Below are 12,036 nucleotides of genomic sequence, written 5' to 3'. Positions count from 1 at the left end.
CCATGCACTGAATGAGATTGTAAGGGATTTTTAAAAGGCAAGTACTTGACAACAGAAGTCTTGCTTTTGTGGATCCAGCCGGGTTCTTATCTGTCACACAGTCTCCCCCCGGAACAGCTGGGACCTGAGACATGCTGCGAAGTTCTGGCGTGGATGCTGTAACAGGGCCTGTGAGAAACATTCATGTCATCCATCTGCCATTCTTTAACTGTTCGTGATTGGCAGCCACTTCTAACATCTGACATCTGCTCTCACTGATTGATATGCAGATTTATGGTAATCACAGTGCACAGTAAGAGGAGAAATTATCTAAGGTGAACATTAAATTAAATTTACATGGCCTTATCATTGTAAATAAAATCAAAAGTTTCAGGTAAGAATATTCATCTTACAAGCTGAGTTTAAGAGAGGAAATGGTGCAGGATTTAATGAAGAGCTAAAAATGAACCTGTGCTTAATATTAAGGGGAAGTAGTGAAGATTACAATGGACATATTTACTAGCAGATGTACTACACACAAGACTCAGTGGAAGATTAGCCCAAGCAATTGATGGGAACTTATTTTTTCTCTTTCTTCTCTCACTCTTTTAACTTAATCGTTGAAATCCAACGAATAAGTTAACACTGAGCACGTGAACTTTGTGCTTTTAACCCTCCCAAATTCTACCGTTTCAGTGCACAATATTCATTACAGTATTTTACATCATAGCTTCAACTATGAAAACAACAAATTTCACAATGTATGTCAATGATTTGGAGTCAACTTGCTACTTCTTGGACAGAAACATGGATAGGAGCACACAGTCCTGATGAAGGGTCTCAGCCAGAACATCGACTGTTTATCCCTCTCCATCGATGCTGCCTGACCTGCTGAGCTCCTCCAGCATTTTGTGTGTGTTGCTCTGGATTTCTAGCATTTGCAGAATCTCCTGTGTACATGGGTAGGGAGTTTTAGAGGAATATGGGTCAAACATGGGCAGATGGGACTTGGGCAACATGGATGAGTTAGGCTATGCTATAGTATTCCATGATTCTGCTGTGGGCCTTCATGTGCTGGCTACATAAATTTAATAGTCTGGAGAGTTTGAGCAATAATACGATATTTGTGCAGGGAATCACTTGGCTCCTTTGGAGTTCTTTCTGCCGAGAATTTAGTATTGGAGCCATAAATACACATAATGGTCACATTCTTGAGTACAGGAGTGGAACACATTGTGGTCTTCTGCTGCTGTAGTCCATCTGCTTCAGGGTTCGATGTGGTCTCTGTTTATTGACGCTCTTCTGCACACCACTGTTGTAAAGCATAGTTATTTGAGTTACTGTTGCCTTCCTGTCAGTTTGAACCAGACTAACCATTCTCCCCTGAGTTCAATCATTAACAAGTCATTTTCACCCACAGAACTGCCACTGACTGGATTTTTTCTGCACTATTCTCTACACACTCTAGAGACTCTTGTGAATCAAATTGCCAGGAGATCAGCAGTTTCTGAGATATACAAACCACCCCGACTGGCACCAATAATCATTCCACCAACAAACTCACATAGATCACATGTCTTCCCCATTCCAATATTTAACCTGAACAACGACTGAACGTCTTGACTACGTCTGCATGTTTTTATGCATTGAGTTGCTGCCGCATGATTGGCTGATTAGATATTTGCTTTAATGAGCTGGTGTAGCTAATAAAATAGCCACTGGGTGATTGTACAACAAACATGTTGGAAGTGGAGATGAGTGGCCACAGTAATAAAGACCAATTGAAAACCTCAGGCCTTCCTCACTGAGAAAAAAAACCAGATAGTTAGCAGTGTTCTAAAGGAAAATTTATAAAAACTTTAGAAGACAAATTGACATAAGAGGACCCAATCTCAGGATCATTGCCATCAAATGAAAGGTAAAAATGTAACAACTATTTTTCACTCTAGACTTATCCATACACAAATGATTTCTCATAATTGTCTATTGGGTCACTTAAAATGGAGACACATCAATATTTAGAATGTTGAAAGGACATGATTAAAAAGCTGGAAAGTGGAATTTGAGTACATTTCTCTTTAGAGTTGGAATCAGCGGAGATACTCTGGGCCAAATGATCAACTGTGTTGTAGATTTTAATTTCAAAACGCATGGGTAGGGTCCAAAAATAGAATGTACATTATTTATTCGTGTGAGAGCAGATACAGTTACTCATAACACAGCTACTCCCAATCACTCATTGTCACTGTATACCATGACCTATCTCAGTTCCCAGTTAGGCAATACCTCTGTATTAAAGTGCTTGTCCTTGGATTCAGAGCCTTCTAAACCCTCAATCTTGTTTATCCTGGTCTAGCCCTGTACCCCTTTTTCAATGCTCGAGTTATTCACTATCAGTGACCATCTCTTTAGCTGCCAAGTACCTCTCCTCCTAAATTCCCTTCCTCAAATCCTCCAGTTTGGCATTGTTTTCCTCCCCAACGTCTTCCCCTTTGGGCACTGTCTTGGCGTCAAAATTTGTTTGTAGTCTTGTGAAGCATGTTCAGATTCAGATTAAATTATTTAGCACATGTACTTCAAAACATACAGTGAATCGTGTTGTTTGTGTGAACAACCAATACAATCTAGGGATGTACTGTGGACAGCCCACTAGTGTCGCCACACATTCTGGCACCAGCATAGCATGCCCGCCATGTTCACAGAAAACACAAGCAACAACTAAGCAAGCCCCTTTCCTTCCTCCCATGTTGACAGTTTGATAATAGTGGCAGCGTAAATGTGGATGGCCTAAGTGTGCTGTTGCATCTTTTCTCAACTTCAGAGCTTTCACTATTTTACACAGATAAGGCCCTCACATTTGTTGGCCATTAGTTATCCTGCACCAGAATTGGGCAGGTCTGGTTCCTTGAACATCCAGAGCATAAGACTTACTGATACCAGTCTGCGGGACAGTAGCGTAGAGAATAGTGCATCACCTTACAGCAACAGCGATCATCAATGGGAATTCAATTCAGACCGCTGTCTGTAAGGAGCGTGTACTCTCTCCCCTTGGCTGCGTGGGTTTCCTCCAGGTGCTCCAGTTTCCTCCCACATTTCAAACAAGACATACGGTTAGGGTTAGAGAGCTGTGCCACATCGCCAGATTCAGAAACAGTTATTGCCCTTCAGCCATTAGGCTCCTGTGTCAGCATGGATAACTTCACTCACCTCATCACAGAACTGATTCCACTGCCTGTGGATTCACTGTCGAGGACTCTGCAACCCATGCTCTCAGTATCATTTGCTTGCTTGTTTGTTTATTTATTTATTTATTATTGTATTTGCACAGTTTGTCTTCTGCTGCATATTGGTTGTTTGTCAGTCGTTTTTGTGTGTGGCTTTTCATTGATTCTGTTGTATTTCTTTGTTCCACTGTGAATGCCTGCTAGATAATAGAACCGGGGAGTATGGGTGGACTCTTGCTGCCAACACTTAGTACTAGGATACCGCAAGGAAATTAAAATAAAACCATTATAAAGCATTTCATCATTAAAGCATCTCAGAGCATTTCACAACAACAATTTTCTTTTTTTTTTGGAACACAGTGGCTCTTGGCAGCTGCTCTGCATCAACAACATCTCATAAACAGCAGTGGTTTGAGTGATTGTTTCATATTGATTTAAAGAGGAATTTGGCTCAGAGCAACAGTAAAACTTTGGGGCTGCTGCAGCCCTGCCTGAATCACTGGAATGATACCTCAGCTTAATGTCTCACACTTCCATCCATACAAAAATAAGTCAATAAATCATAGGAATGTGGGACAAATGAGGGGAGATCTGATAGAGGTATACACAATTGCCAAGAACAATCTTGGTTGTGGAAGGATCACGACTGCCTGCTTTACATAACGAACAAACAAATACAAAATTATGAAGAGTGTAGCTAGGGTTAATGCAAATAGACTTTTCCCATTGAGGTTGGATGAAACTAGAATTCAAAGTCATGGGTTAAAGGTGAAAGGTGAAATATTTAAGGGGAAACCTGAGAAGGAACCTCCTTGCTGAAAGGGCGATGCAATTGTGGGCCAAGCTGCCAGAGAAAATTGTGGCTGTGGGTTTGAATTCAACATTTAATAGAAGTTTGGATAGATACATGGACGGGAGGGGCCACGATCCAGGTGTGGATCGATAGGACTAGACAGAATAACCAGATGGGCCAAAAGGCCCTGTTTCAGTGCTGCAGTGTTCTATGACTAATCAGACTTACAGAAAAAACAAACTGAACCACGTGAATTTTTTTTTAAACTGCTGATGCTGGAAATCCAAGTCAAAGGCAGTAAATGCTAAGAAGTATTCAACAGGTCATGCAGTATCCATGGAAAGAGAAACAGTGTTAATGTTCCCTTTTAAAATAGAGACAAGTTCCTCACATGGTGGGACTTTGTGCATCTGCTTTGGATTTTGGCCCAATGCAATTTACTGGAATTTACAGCTGTGCACAGTCAGGATTTGCAAAAGGATTTGGGGGCTCTGGAGTTGGGGTGGACATGCAGTGTCAAAGAGACATTCACTATGGACCCAGGCCCATCGAGAATGTACCAGCCATGGTGCTCCAACTCACTAACCCTGCACGAATTCCACTTCGCTCTCCCCACATTCCTATCAAGCTCCCTTCAGATTCTACCACTCAATTGCACAATAGGATCAGTTTACAATGGCCATTTAATACAGCAACCAGGAATATAAAAAGAAAGCGCTAGAAGGGAATGTCCAGTCAATCAGCATCAGGAGAAGAATTTGGCATTGCAAATGTAACCCTTCAACAAAACAGCCTTGAAATCCAGCTATTATCTTGAAGCCAGTTATGAACTCAGTGTGGCCCAACTCTTTTCTGTTTATTGCGGTTGAATCCAATATTGTTTTTAAAAACAGCTGAGGGGGTAATTTCCAACCCCTCCTCACTTCCTCTATTTCCCACTCTGCCCTTGCACCTCTTCTCCCTTAACCCCACCTTCCTCTTCTCCCTTAACCCCACCTTCCTATTCTGGCATCTTTCCCCTTCCTTCTCAGTCCTGAAGAAGGGTCTTGACCCAAAACGTCATTTCCATAGATATGCTGCCTCGTTATTTCCATAGATATACTGAGTTCCTCCAGCATTTTTTGTGTGTTGCTTTAAACATATATTGTAGGTTCCAGCGTTTCTTCAGCATTAATCACAAAGGATATATTAATATCTTTGACTTTTTTTTAAAAAAGGACTGAATCAACGAACGTTCTCCCTCCAATTCCTTCTTCCCTGCTTTATTTTGGCCAAAGTTCAGAGAGATAAGAGATAAATAATGAAAACAATTGCTGCAGAACCGTGGACAAAAACAGGAAACATTATAAGCTGGTATTTGCAGAGCCAACTATTGTCATTGTAGACCAAATCCGAACTGAACAATCGTTACCTAAAATGGTAGCCATTTTATTGAAAATGTTGATTAATCGGCTTCTGTGCTGCAGCCTGTTGTATTTACGTTGCAAGTTCCCCACACTCTGAAATGCAAACTTATGTAGGTTTCTTTGTAAAATCCTCCACCTCAAGAGAGCTCTGCTGGCCTGTCACTGAGTATTCCAGGCTGAGATTTTTGGTTGTCTAAATGTTAAGGGGATCATGGATATACAATCTGCATTACGTTTATTATCATGGACATAATTAGTGAAATTTGTTGTTTTGTGGCAGCAGTACTGTGCAATACTTTAAAAAAAGAATATAAGTTACAATAAGAAATATAAAAATAAGTAGCGCAAAAATTGAGATAGTGATCATAAGACTTAAGAGCAGAATTAGGTCATTCAGCCCATCAAGTTTGCTCTGCTAGTCAATCATGTCTAATTTATTATCCCTCTCATCCCCATTCTCCTGCCTTCTCCCCATAACCTTTGACGTTCTTACATATCACGGAACTATCAACCTTCACTTTAAATACACCCTCTGGCTGAAGAAATTCCTCCTCATCTCTGTTATAATGGAGTATGCTTCTTTTCTGAGGCTGTGCTCTCTGGTCTCAAACTCCCTCACTGATGGTGGTCGGGAGGAAGCTGTTCCTAAGACATTGAATGTGTGTATCCAGGCCCCTGAAGCTTGGAAAATGACCCGCTCCTACGTTTTATTATGTTCTCATAAAATTCTCTTCCATTGGCTTCATAGAACTTGGATTTCAGAAGCAAAGTACAAAGTGCTTTCACATTACTATTTTGGGAGTTCAGAGCAACCTCCCAAGGTCCAGTTTTTATTCCTTTCTCTTTTTAATTATGAGCTGTCAATCAGCGACTACCATTTCTTTTCTTTCAGGGAAAGGCTCAGCGGGTACCGAGAAAGCTGTTCTCTGCTTTGGCAATGGAGAGATTTGTGACTGAGAGAGGATTAAGATAATATTGTTCTTTTGTCCCAGTTAAAGTCGATCCACGGACGTCAGCAGTGACAGACAGTTTTCATATTTATTTCAAATTTCCAGTTTCTCTAACTGCCCACGTTCACCTATTAACCAGACAGTAGCCAAAGCACTGTGTCAGTCTGACAAGTCTGGTCCTCACCATATCACTGGCATCCCCTTCCCTTCTTTGTAACTTGAAACACACTTGTTTCTTCACTTTTCTGGTTCTAAAGAAAAATCACTGACTTGAAACAATAACAGCTTTTCCCTCTCACAGAGTCATAGAGCATTACAACACAGAGCAAAACCCTTTGGTCCATCTATTCTGCGCTGGCCTGCAATTCTTCCGGTCCCATCTAGCCTGCACACACACTATATCCCTCCAAACCTCTCTTAAAGATTCCAACTGAACCTGCATCTACCACTTCTGCTGGCAGCTTGTTCTACCCTTGAACTATCCTCCTGAGTGAAGAAATTTCTCTTCATTTTTCTCTTAAATATTTCACGTTTCACCCTAAACCTGTGACATCTAGCTCTAGTCTGATCATTTGTATACCTTGCAGAGATAGAGAAGGTTATAGGAAGTACAGATGAGCTGAATATCTTCAGATTTTTTTTTCACACAACCTAAGGGAAAAAGGCTGCATACATCCACTCTATCTATACATCTCTTAATCTTCTACACCTCAATAAGATCTCTCCCCCATTCTCCTGCACACCAAGGAATAAAATCCTAACCTGTTCAACCTTTCCCTATAACTCAGGTTCTCAAGTCCCAGCAACGTCCTTGTAAATTTTCTCTGCACTCCTTCAAGCTTAGTGAATTCTTTCCTGCAGGTGGGTGACCAAACCGCACACCGTACTCTTAAGTTTGGCCTCACCGACTCCTGTACTCAATGCCCTGATTTATGAAGGGCAACCATTTATGAAAGCCCCTCGCAAATATTTTCCAGCCCTTCCTGCTTTTATTTGTTGGCAGGTTTTTTGGTTTTTCTTGCACGGATTACACCCTTGTTCTTGTGTGTGTTCCCCATAGGAATGAGTGCCTTGCAGTTACAGAACTTAGCAACCCTAGCGGCCGCAGCAGCCGCCGCACAGAACACAGCAACCACGAACGCCAACCCGCTGTCTGCCGCCACAGGAGCACTCGGTGCACTGACAAGTCCAGGTAACCTGATTTTTCATTCAACTCCCTCCAGAGGAAAAAAAAATATATCTGGTTGATCTCCTGTGGTGTTGCTCATTGGATGATGTTTGGTACTCGTTGTATATAAAAACGGTGGAACATTGAACCAAGGAATGACAATTTAGCAGGATGCTTGCAACAGTTACGAACATTTTGTGATTGGCTCCGGTCAGAAAATTGTAATTGATTTCTGTGGATGGTATTGACAATAATGGGAGTATTGCTAAAAACGGACAGTGGTGTAAAATTGGATATAAGTGTTTTTTTTTAAATGGCGAATAATAGTGTAAAAAGGACACTGATTCAAACATTGACAACGTAGATAATTGGTGTATTGAGTGGCATGGTAACATAATGCCATTCTAACACAGGCATTAAGATCCAGGATGAATTAAAAATTGATGGAGCAGGTGCCAGAAAGGCTTGTTCACGTAACACACGTGTGCCCCACATTCGGGTGGCACAGTAACACCACTACAGTGCCCGCCATTGTCTGTAAGAAGTTTGTACATTCTCTCCGTGACCACGTTAGTTTTCCTCCCATATTCCAAAGACTTACAGGTTAGTAGGCTAATTGGGAAGCATAGGTTTATTGGACCAGAAAGGCTGTTCACTGCACTGTATATAAATAAAAGAAACAAAATAAAATTACTGCCCAAGATATGTACAGATAATATATCTCCAGAGGTGTGCATATCTCAGGAGTGATGTACACAACCACAGCTAATATCACCAGACCCAATATTAAGCGATTCCCTTTATGCAGCAGACTCATTCAGAACATGGCAACAAGTCGTGAGTTCTTATTTTAATGTGTCTTTAAGTACCCATTACCCAATATGCCCAAATCGTGTAATTTATTGGCAACCTGGAGACCTATTTGAATTAAGGTTCTTGTAAGGCAAGCGTGTCAGCTTGGGTGGTATTGCTGCTTCAAATTGTGGTTAATTCCTCACGATATGAATGCAGCCTGACCCCAGTCTAATCACATTAGATGTAAGTGTAGCTTAATTTAGTTGGACAAGCATCCTCTGGGCAAATTGTCAATTCACAAGAACTTTGCCACCTGTTCCCCCACGATTCAGGATTCCAGTACAACTGGTAGACCTCACCGCCTTTTATTTTGGTATGAATGATTTCCTACGTTCTCCCCTCTTGCAGTTAGCTCTGTAATGGGCGTTAAAGCTAAGCATTTTAGCTTCAGATTACAAGCTCCGTCACCATCTAGTGTGGAGTCTTGTGTTGCTGAAACTGCAGATGAGGAGCCATTCCCTCATGCAAATAGCAGTTTGCATAACGCTATTACAGCGCCAGTAATCCAGGTTCAATTCCTGCCGCAGTCTGTCAAGAGTTTGTACGTTCTCCCCACAGCCATATGGGTTTCTTCAGGATGCTTCCATATTCCAGAAGACAAATGGGTTAGTAAGATGTGAGCATGCTATGTTAGTGTTGGATTTCACTATATATTTTGATGTACGTGTGACAAATAAAGCTAATCTTTAAAATATTTTTAAAAGGGAGTTTATTTCTCGGTAACATGATCTATCATTACCTCTAGGTCTAAGCTTCAGAATGAGGTTTATTGTCTGACATTAGTCATGAGATTTACTGCTTTATGGCAATAGTGCAGTGCAGGCATAACAAATTGCGACGTTATGATATAGAAATAAATATTAGTGCAAAAAGGGGATAGCAAAGTAGTGTTCATGGATTAAAATGTTCCTAAAATGTTGAGTGTACTTCTAGTCGCTCCTCCCTGATGGTAGTAACGAGGAAAGGGCATGTCTGGGATAGTGAGTGGCCTTCTTGAGGCACTGCCTTTTGAAGATGTCCTCGATGGTTGTACACAGTCAGGAAAGAACATGTACCTTCTCAGTCTCATGTTCAAATTTCGAGAGGCGTCAGGATGTTACATGCAAGTAAATCTGCTGTTGGTAACCGCTCAGTCCTTCCAGCTGATGAACCACTGCCCTTGCACGTTGAGCAAAGTATGGAAGAAGCATGGAGTGTAACAAGGGCACAGACAAGGGATTAAAGCATCGTCAAGTGCGGAGGGATATGGCTGCCACACTGAGTTTGCAACTGTTGGTGAGGCAATGTGTTTTGCCTTGAGTCACCAAGTCCCCCGTTAACTCCTGGCAGTCACCATCAACCACTGAACTGGCCCAGTCCCACAAGTATTGGCTGCAAAAAGCAGGTCAGGGGCTGAGTATCTGGTGGTGAATGACCCAAGCCACTCCCTTATCTGCAAGGCACGAGCCCGGAGCATGAGGGAATCCTCCACGCCTGCTGTTGTGAATGCAGTTCCAACAACACTCAAGAAGCATAACAACAAGCAGGCCCACCCATCAATTGTATTCACTCTCTCCATCACCAGCACCAGCCCATTATGGCTTCTGTGTGTACCAACCACAAAAAGACTGCAGTAACTTCCTCAACAGAACCTTCCAAATAGATCAAAGATTAGCCTTATTTGTCACATGTGCATCAAAACATACATTGAAATGCATCGTTTGCGTCAAATCAAATCAGTGAGGATTGCACTGGGGGAAGCCTGCTTCCAGTTCCAACATAGAATGCCCACAACTCAGTAACCCTAACCTGCACATCTTTGGAACGTGCGAGGAAACCCACACGCTCATGGGGAGTACGTACAAACTCCTGACAGTCGGTGGTGGGAATTGAACCCTGATCTTACAGCTGGCGCTGTAAAGCGTTGCACAAAGCACCCAGACAAATCTTCCGGGCAATCTCGGTCACCCAGAGCTCTAACAGCACTGTGTGTGTGGAAACACTGTAATTTGCAAGTTCCTCTTCAAGTTGCACGTCGCCATTACTTGACAATCCTTCACCGGGACCAAAGTCCTGAAGCTTCTAATCAACCAATTTGGAATGCTTTTACCAAAGCAGAGTCCCAAAAGGCGAGTTATCAGCAGTCTCCTAAAGATACCCAAGGACAGATGATAACTGCTTGCTTTACATTCTTCCCATGGCTGTGTGGGTTTCTTCCAGGTAAATCAGAGGCAGGTTTCATATTGTTGGCGTTTGTCGTGAAATTTGTTGTTTTGCAGTAGCAGTACAGTGCAATGCATAATAATTTTAATAAACTATAAATTACAATAAGAAAATGTACTGTATATATAAAAATTAAATTAATTAAGTAGTACAAAAAGAGAGCAAACAAAAAATAAAGTAGTGAGGTGGTGTACGTGGGTTCATTGTCCGTTCAGCAATCTGATGGCAGAGGGGAAGAAGCCGTTCCTAAAAATGTTCAGTGTGTGTCTTCAGGCTGCTGTATCTCCTCCTTGATGAGAAGAGAGCATGTCCTGGAAGTTGGGGTCCTCACTGATGGATTTAGCCTTTTTGAGACATTGCCTTTTGAGGATGTCCTCGATGCTGGGGAGGCTGGCCGAGTTTGCTGAGGGTGCTCCAGTTCGTTCCTACATTCCAAACTCATACGGATTAGTAGATCAATTGGTCATGTGGGTGTAATTGGGCTCCGTGGGTTCGTTAAGCTGTTAACGTGCTGTATCCCTAAGTAAGAATAAAGAAATAAGTAAATTAGAATTTGGCAGAGTATCTCCAAAGCCATTGTTCCTATATAATCATTGTGCTTTGATCTTGCACAGTACCAGAGTATCAGCTCTCTTGTGTGGGCCTATTGTTTCCCTAACTATTTTCTTTCCATAAAAATCCAAACCACCCTCAAGGCCCAGTGTTGGGGGATTACATTAATAGTTATGGCCAAGAGTCAAATCTCTGAATGGGACTTCAGTCTCCTTGAATATTGCTAGTCAGTTCTTCTGAAACGGTTGAAAAGTCCCTCTGGAAATAGCTGAGAATTCGGGTTTCAATTTGAAATTGACTATAATTTCTCATTGTTGGGAAGGAATAAATTTAATGTAGCATGTCACTAGTGTGACAGTCCATAACTCACTGGAGTTAGGTGTGCGTTGCTAAGTGTATGGAAGGGTGGAAAATGTGTGTTTGACTCAAGAGAGTTTCATGAGTTCAGAGTTTACATTTGCACTCAAAAGTTTCAGAAGTGTTGCTGCTATGACTAATGAGCGTGGGTATTTTTAGGCTTGAGCTCTGGAAAGAGTATGCCTGAAATGGAATGTTGTTGATCATACAGTCAAATTGCAAGAAAGGAACCAAGATAAAAACAGAAAATGCTGGAAGTACTGAGCAGAAAGTAATTGACTTCACTCAGGCTGCAAATAAACGCACATTTTCAAATTATTTATTTATTTATTTAGAGATTCGGTGCGGAATAGGCACTTCCAGCCATTGAGCTGCACCACCCAGCAACGCATCTTTTTAACACTAGCCTAATTGCCAGCCAGTTTACAAGTGACCAGTTAACCTACTTTGGAATGTGTTTGGAAACTGGAGCACCTGGAGGAAACCCACGTGCATCATGGGGAGGACGTACAACGTCCTTACTGACAGGTTTGCAATTGAACTCCGAACT

The 12,036-nt window shown here is 41.8% G+C and overlaps 1 protein-coding gene across 14 annotated transcripts in view; it reads left to right on the top strand.

Moving 5' to 3' along the window:
* Nucleotides 1-12,036, top strand: part of celf2 (cugbp, Elav-like family member 2) — a 1,088,079-nt gene that overhangs the window by 1,029,037 nt on the left and 47,006 nt on the right. For all 14 annotated transcript variants that reach the window (XM_073066515.1, XM_073066516.1, XM_073066517.1 and 11 more), the window contains one exon: nucleotides 7,413-7,544. In XM_073066515.1, the coding sequence (XP_072922616.1) occupies nucleotides 7,413-7,544 (132 nt within the window). The remainder of the gene's footprint in view (nucleotides 1-7,412; nucleotides 7,545-12,036) is intronic.

The sequence above is a fragment of the Hemitrygon akajei genome, chromosome 14 (assembly GCF_048418815.1).
Source record: "Hemitrygon akajei chromosome 14, sHemAka1.3, whole genome shotgun sequence".
In the NCBI taxonomy this organism is placed as follows: domain Eukaryota; kingdom Metazoa; phylum Chordata; class Chondrichthyes; order Myliobatiformes; family Dasyatidae; genus Hemitrygon; species Hemitrygon akajei.
This window is presented reverse-complemented; position numbering and strand designations above follow the sequence as displayed.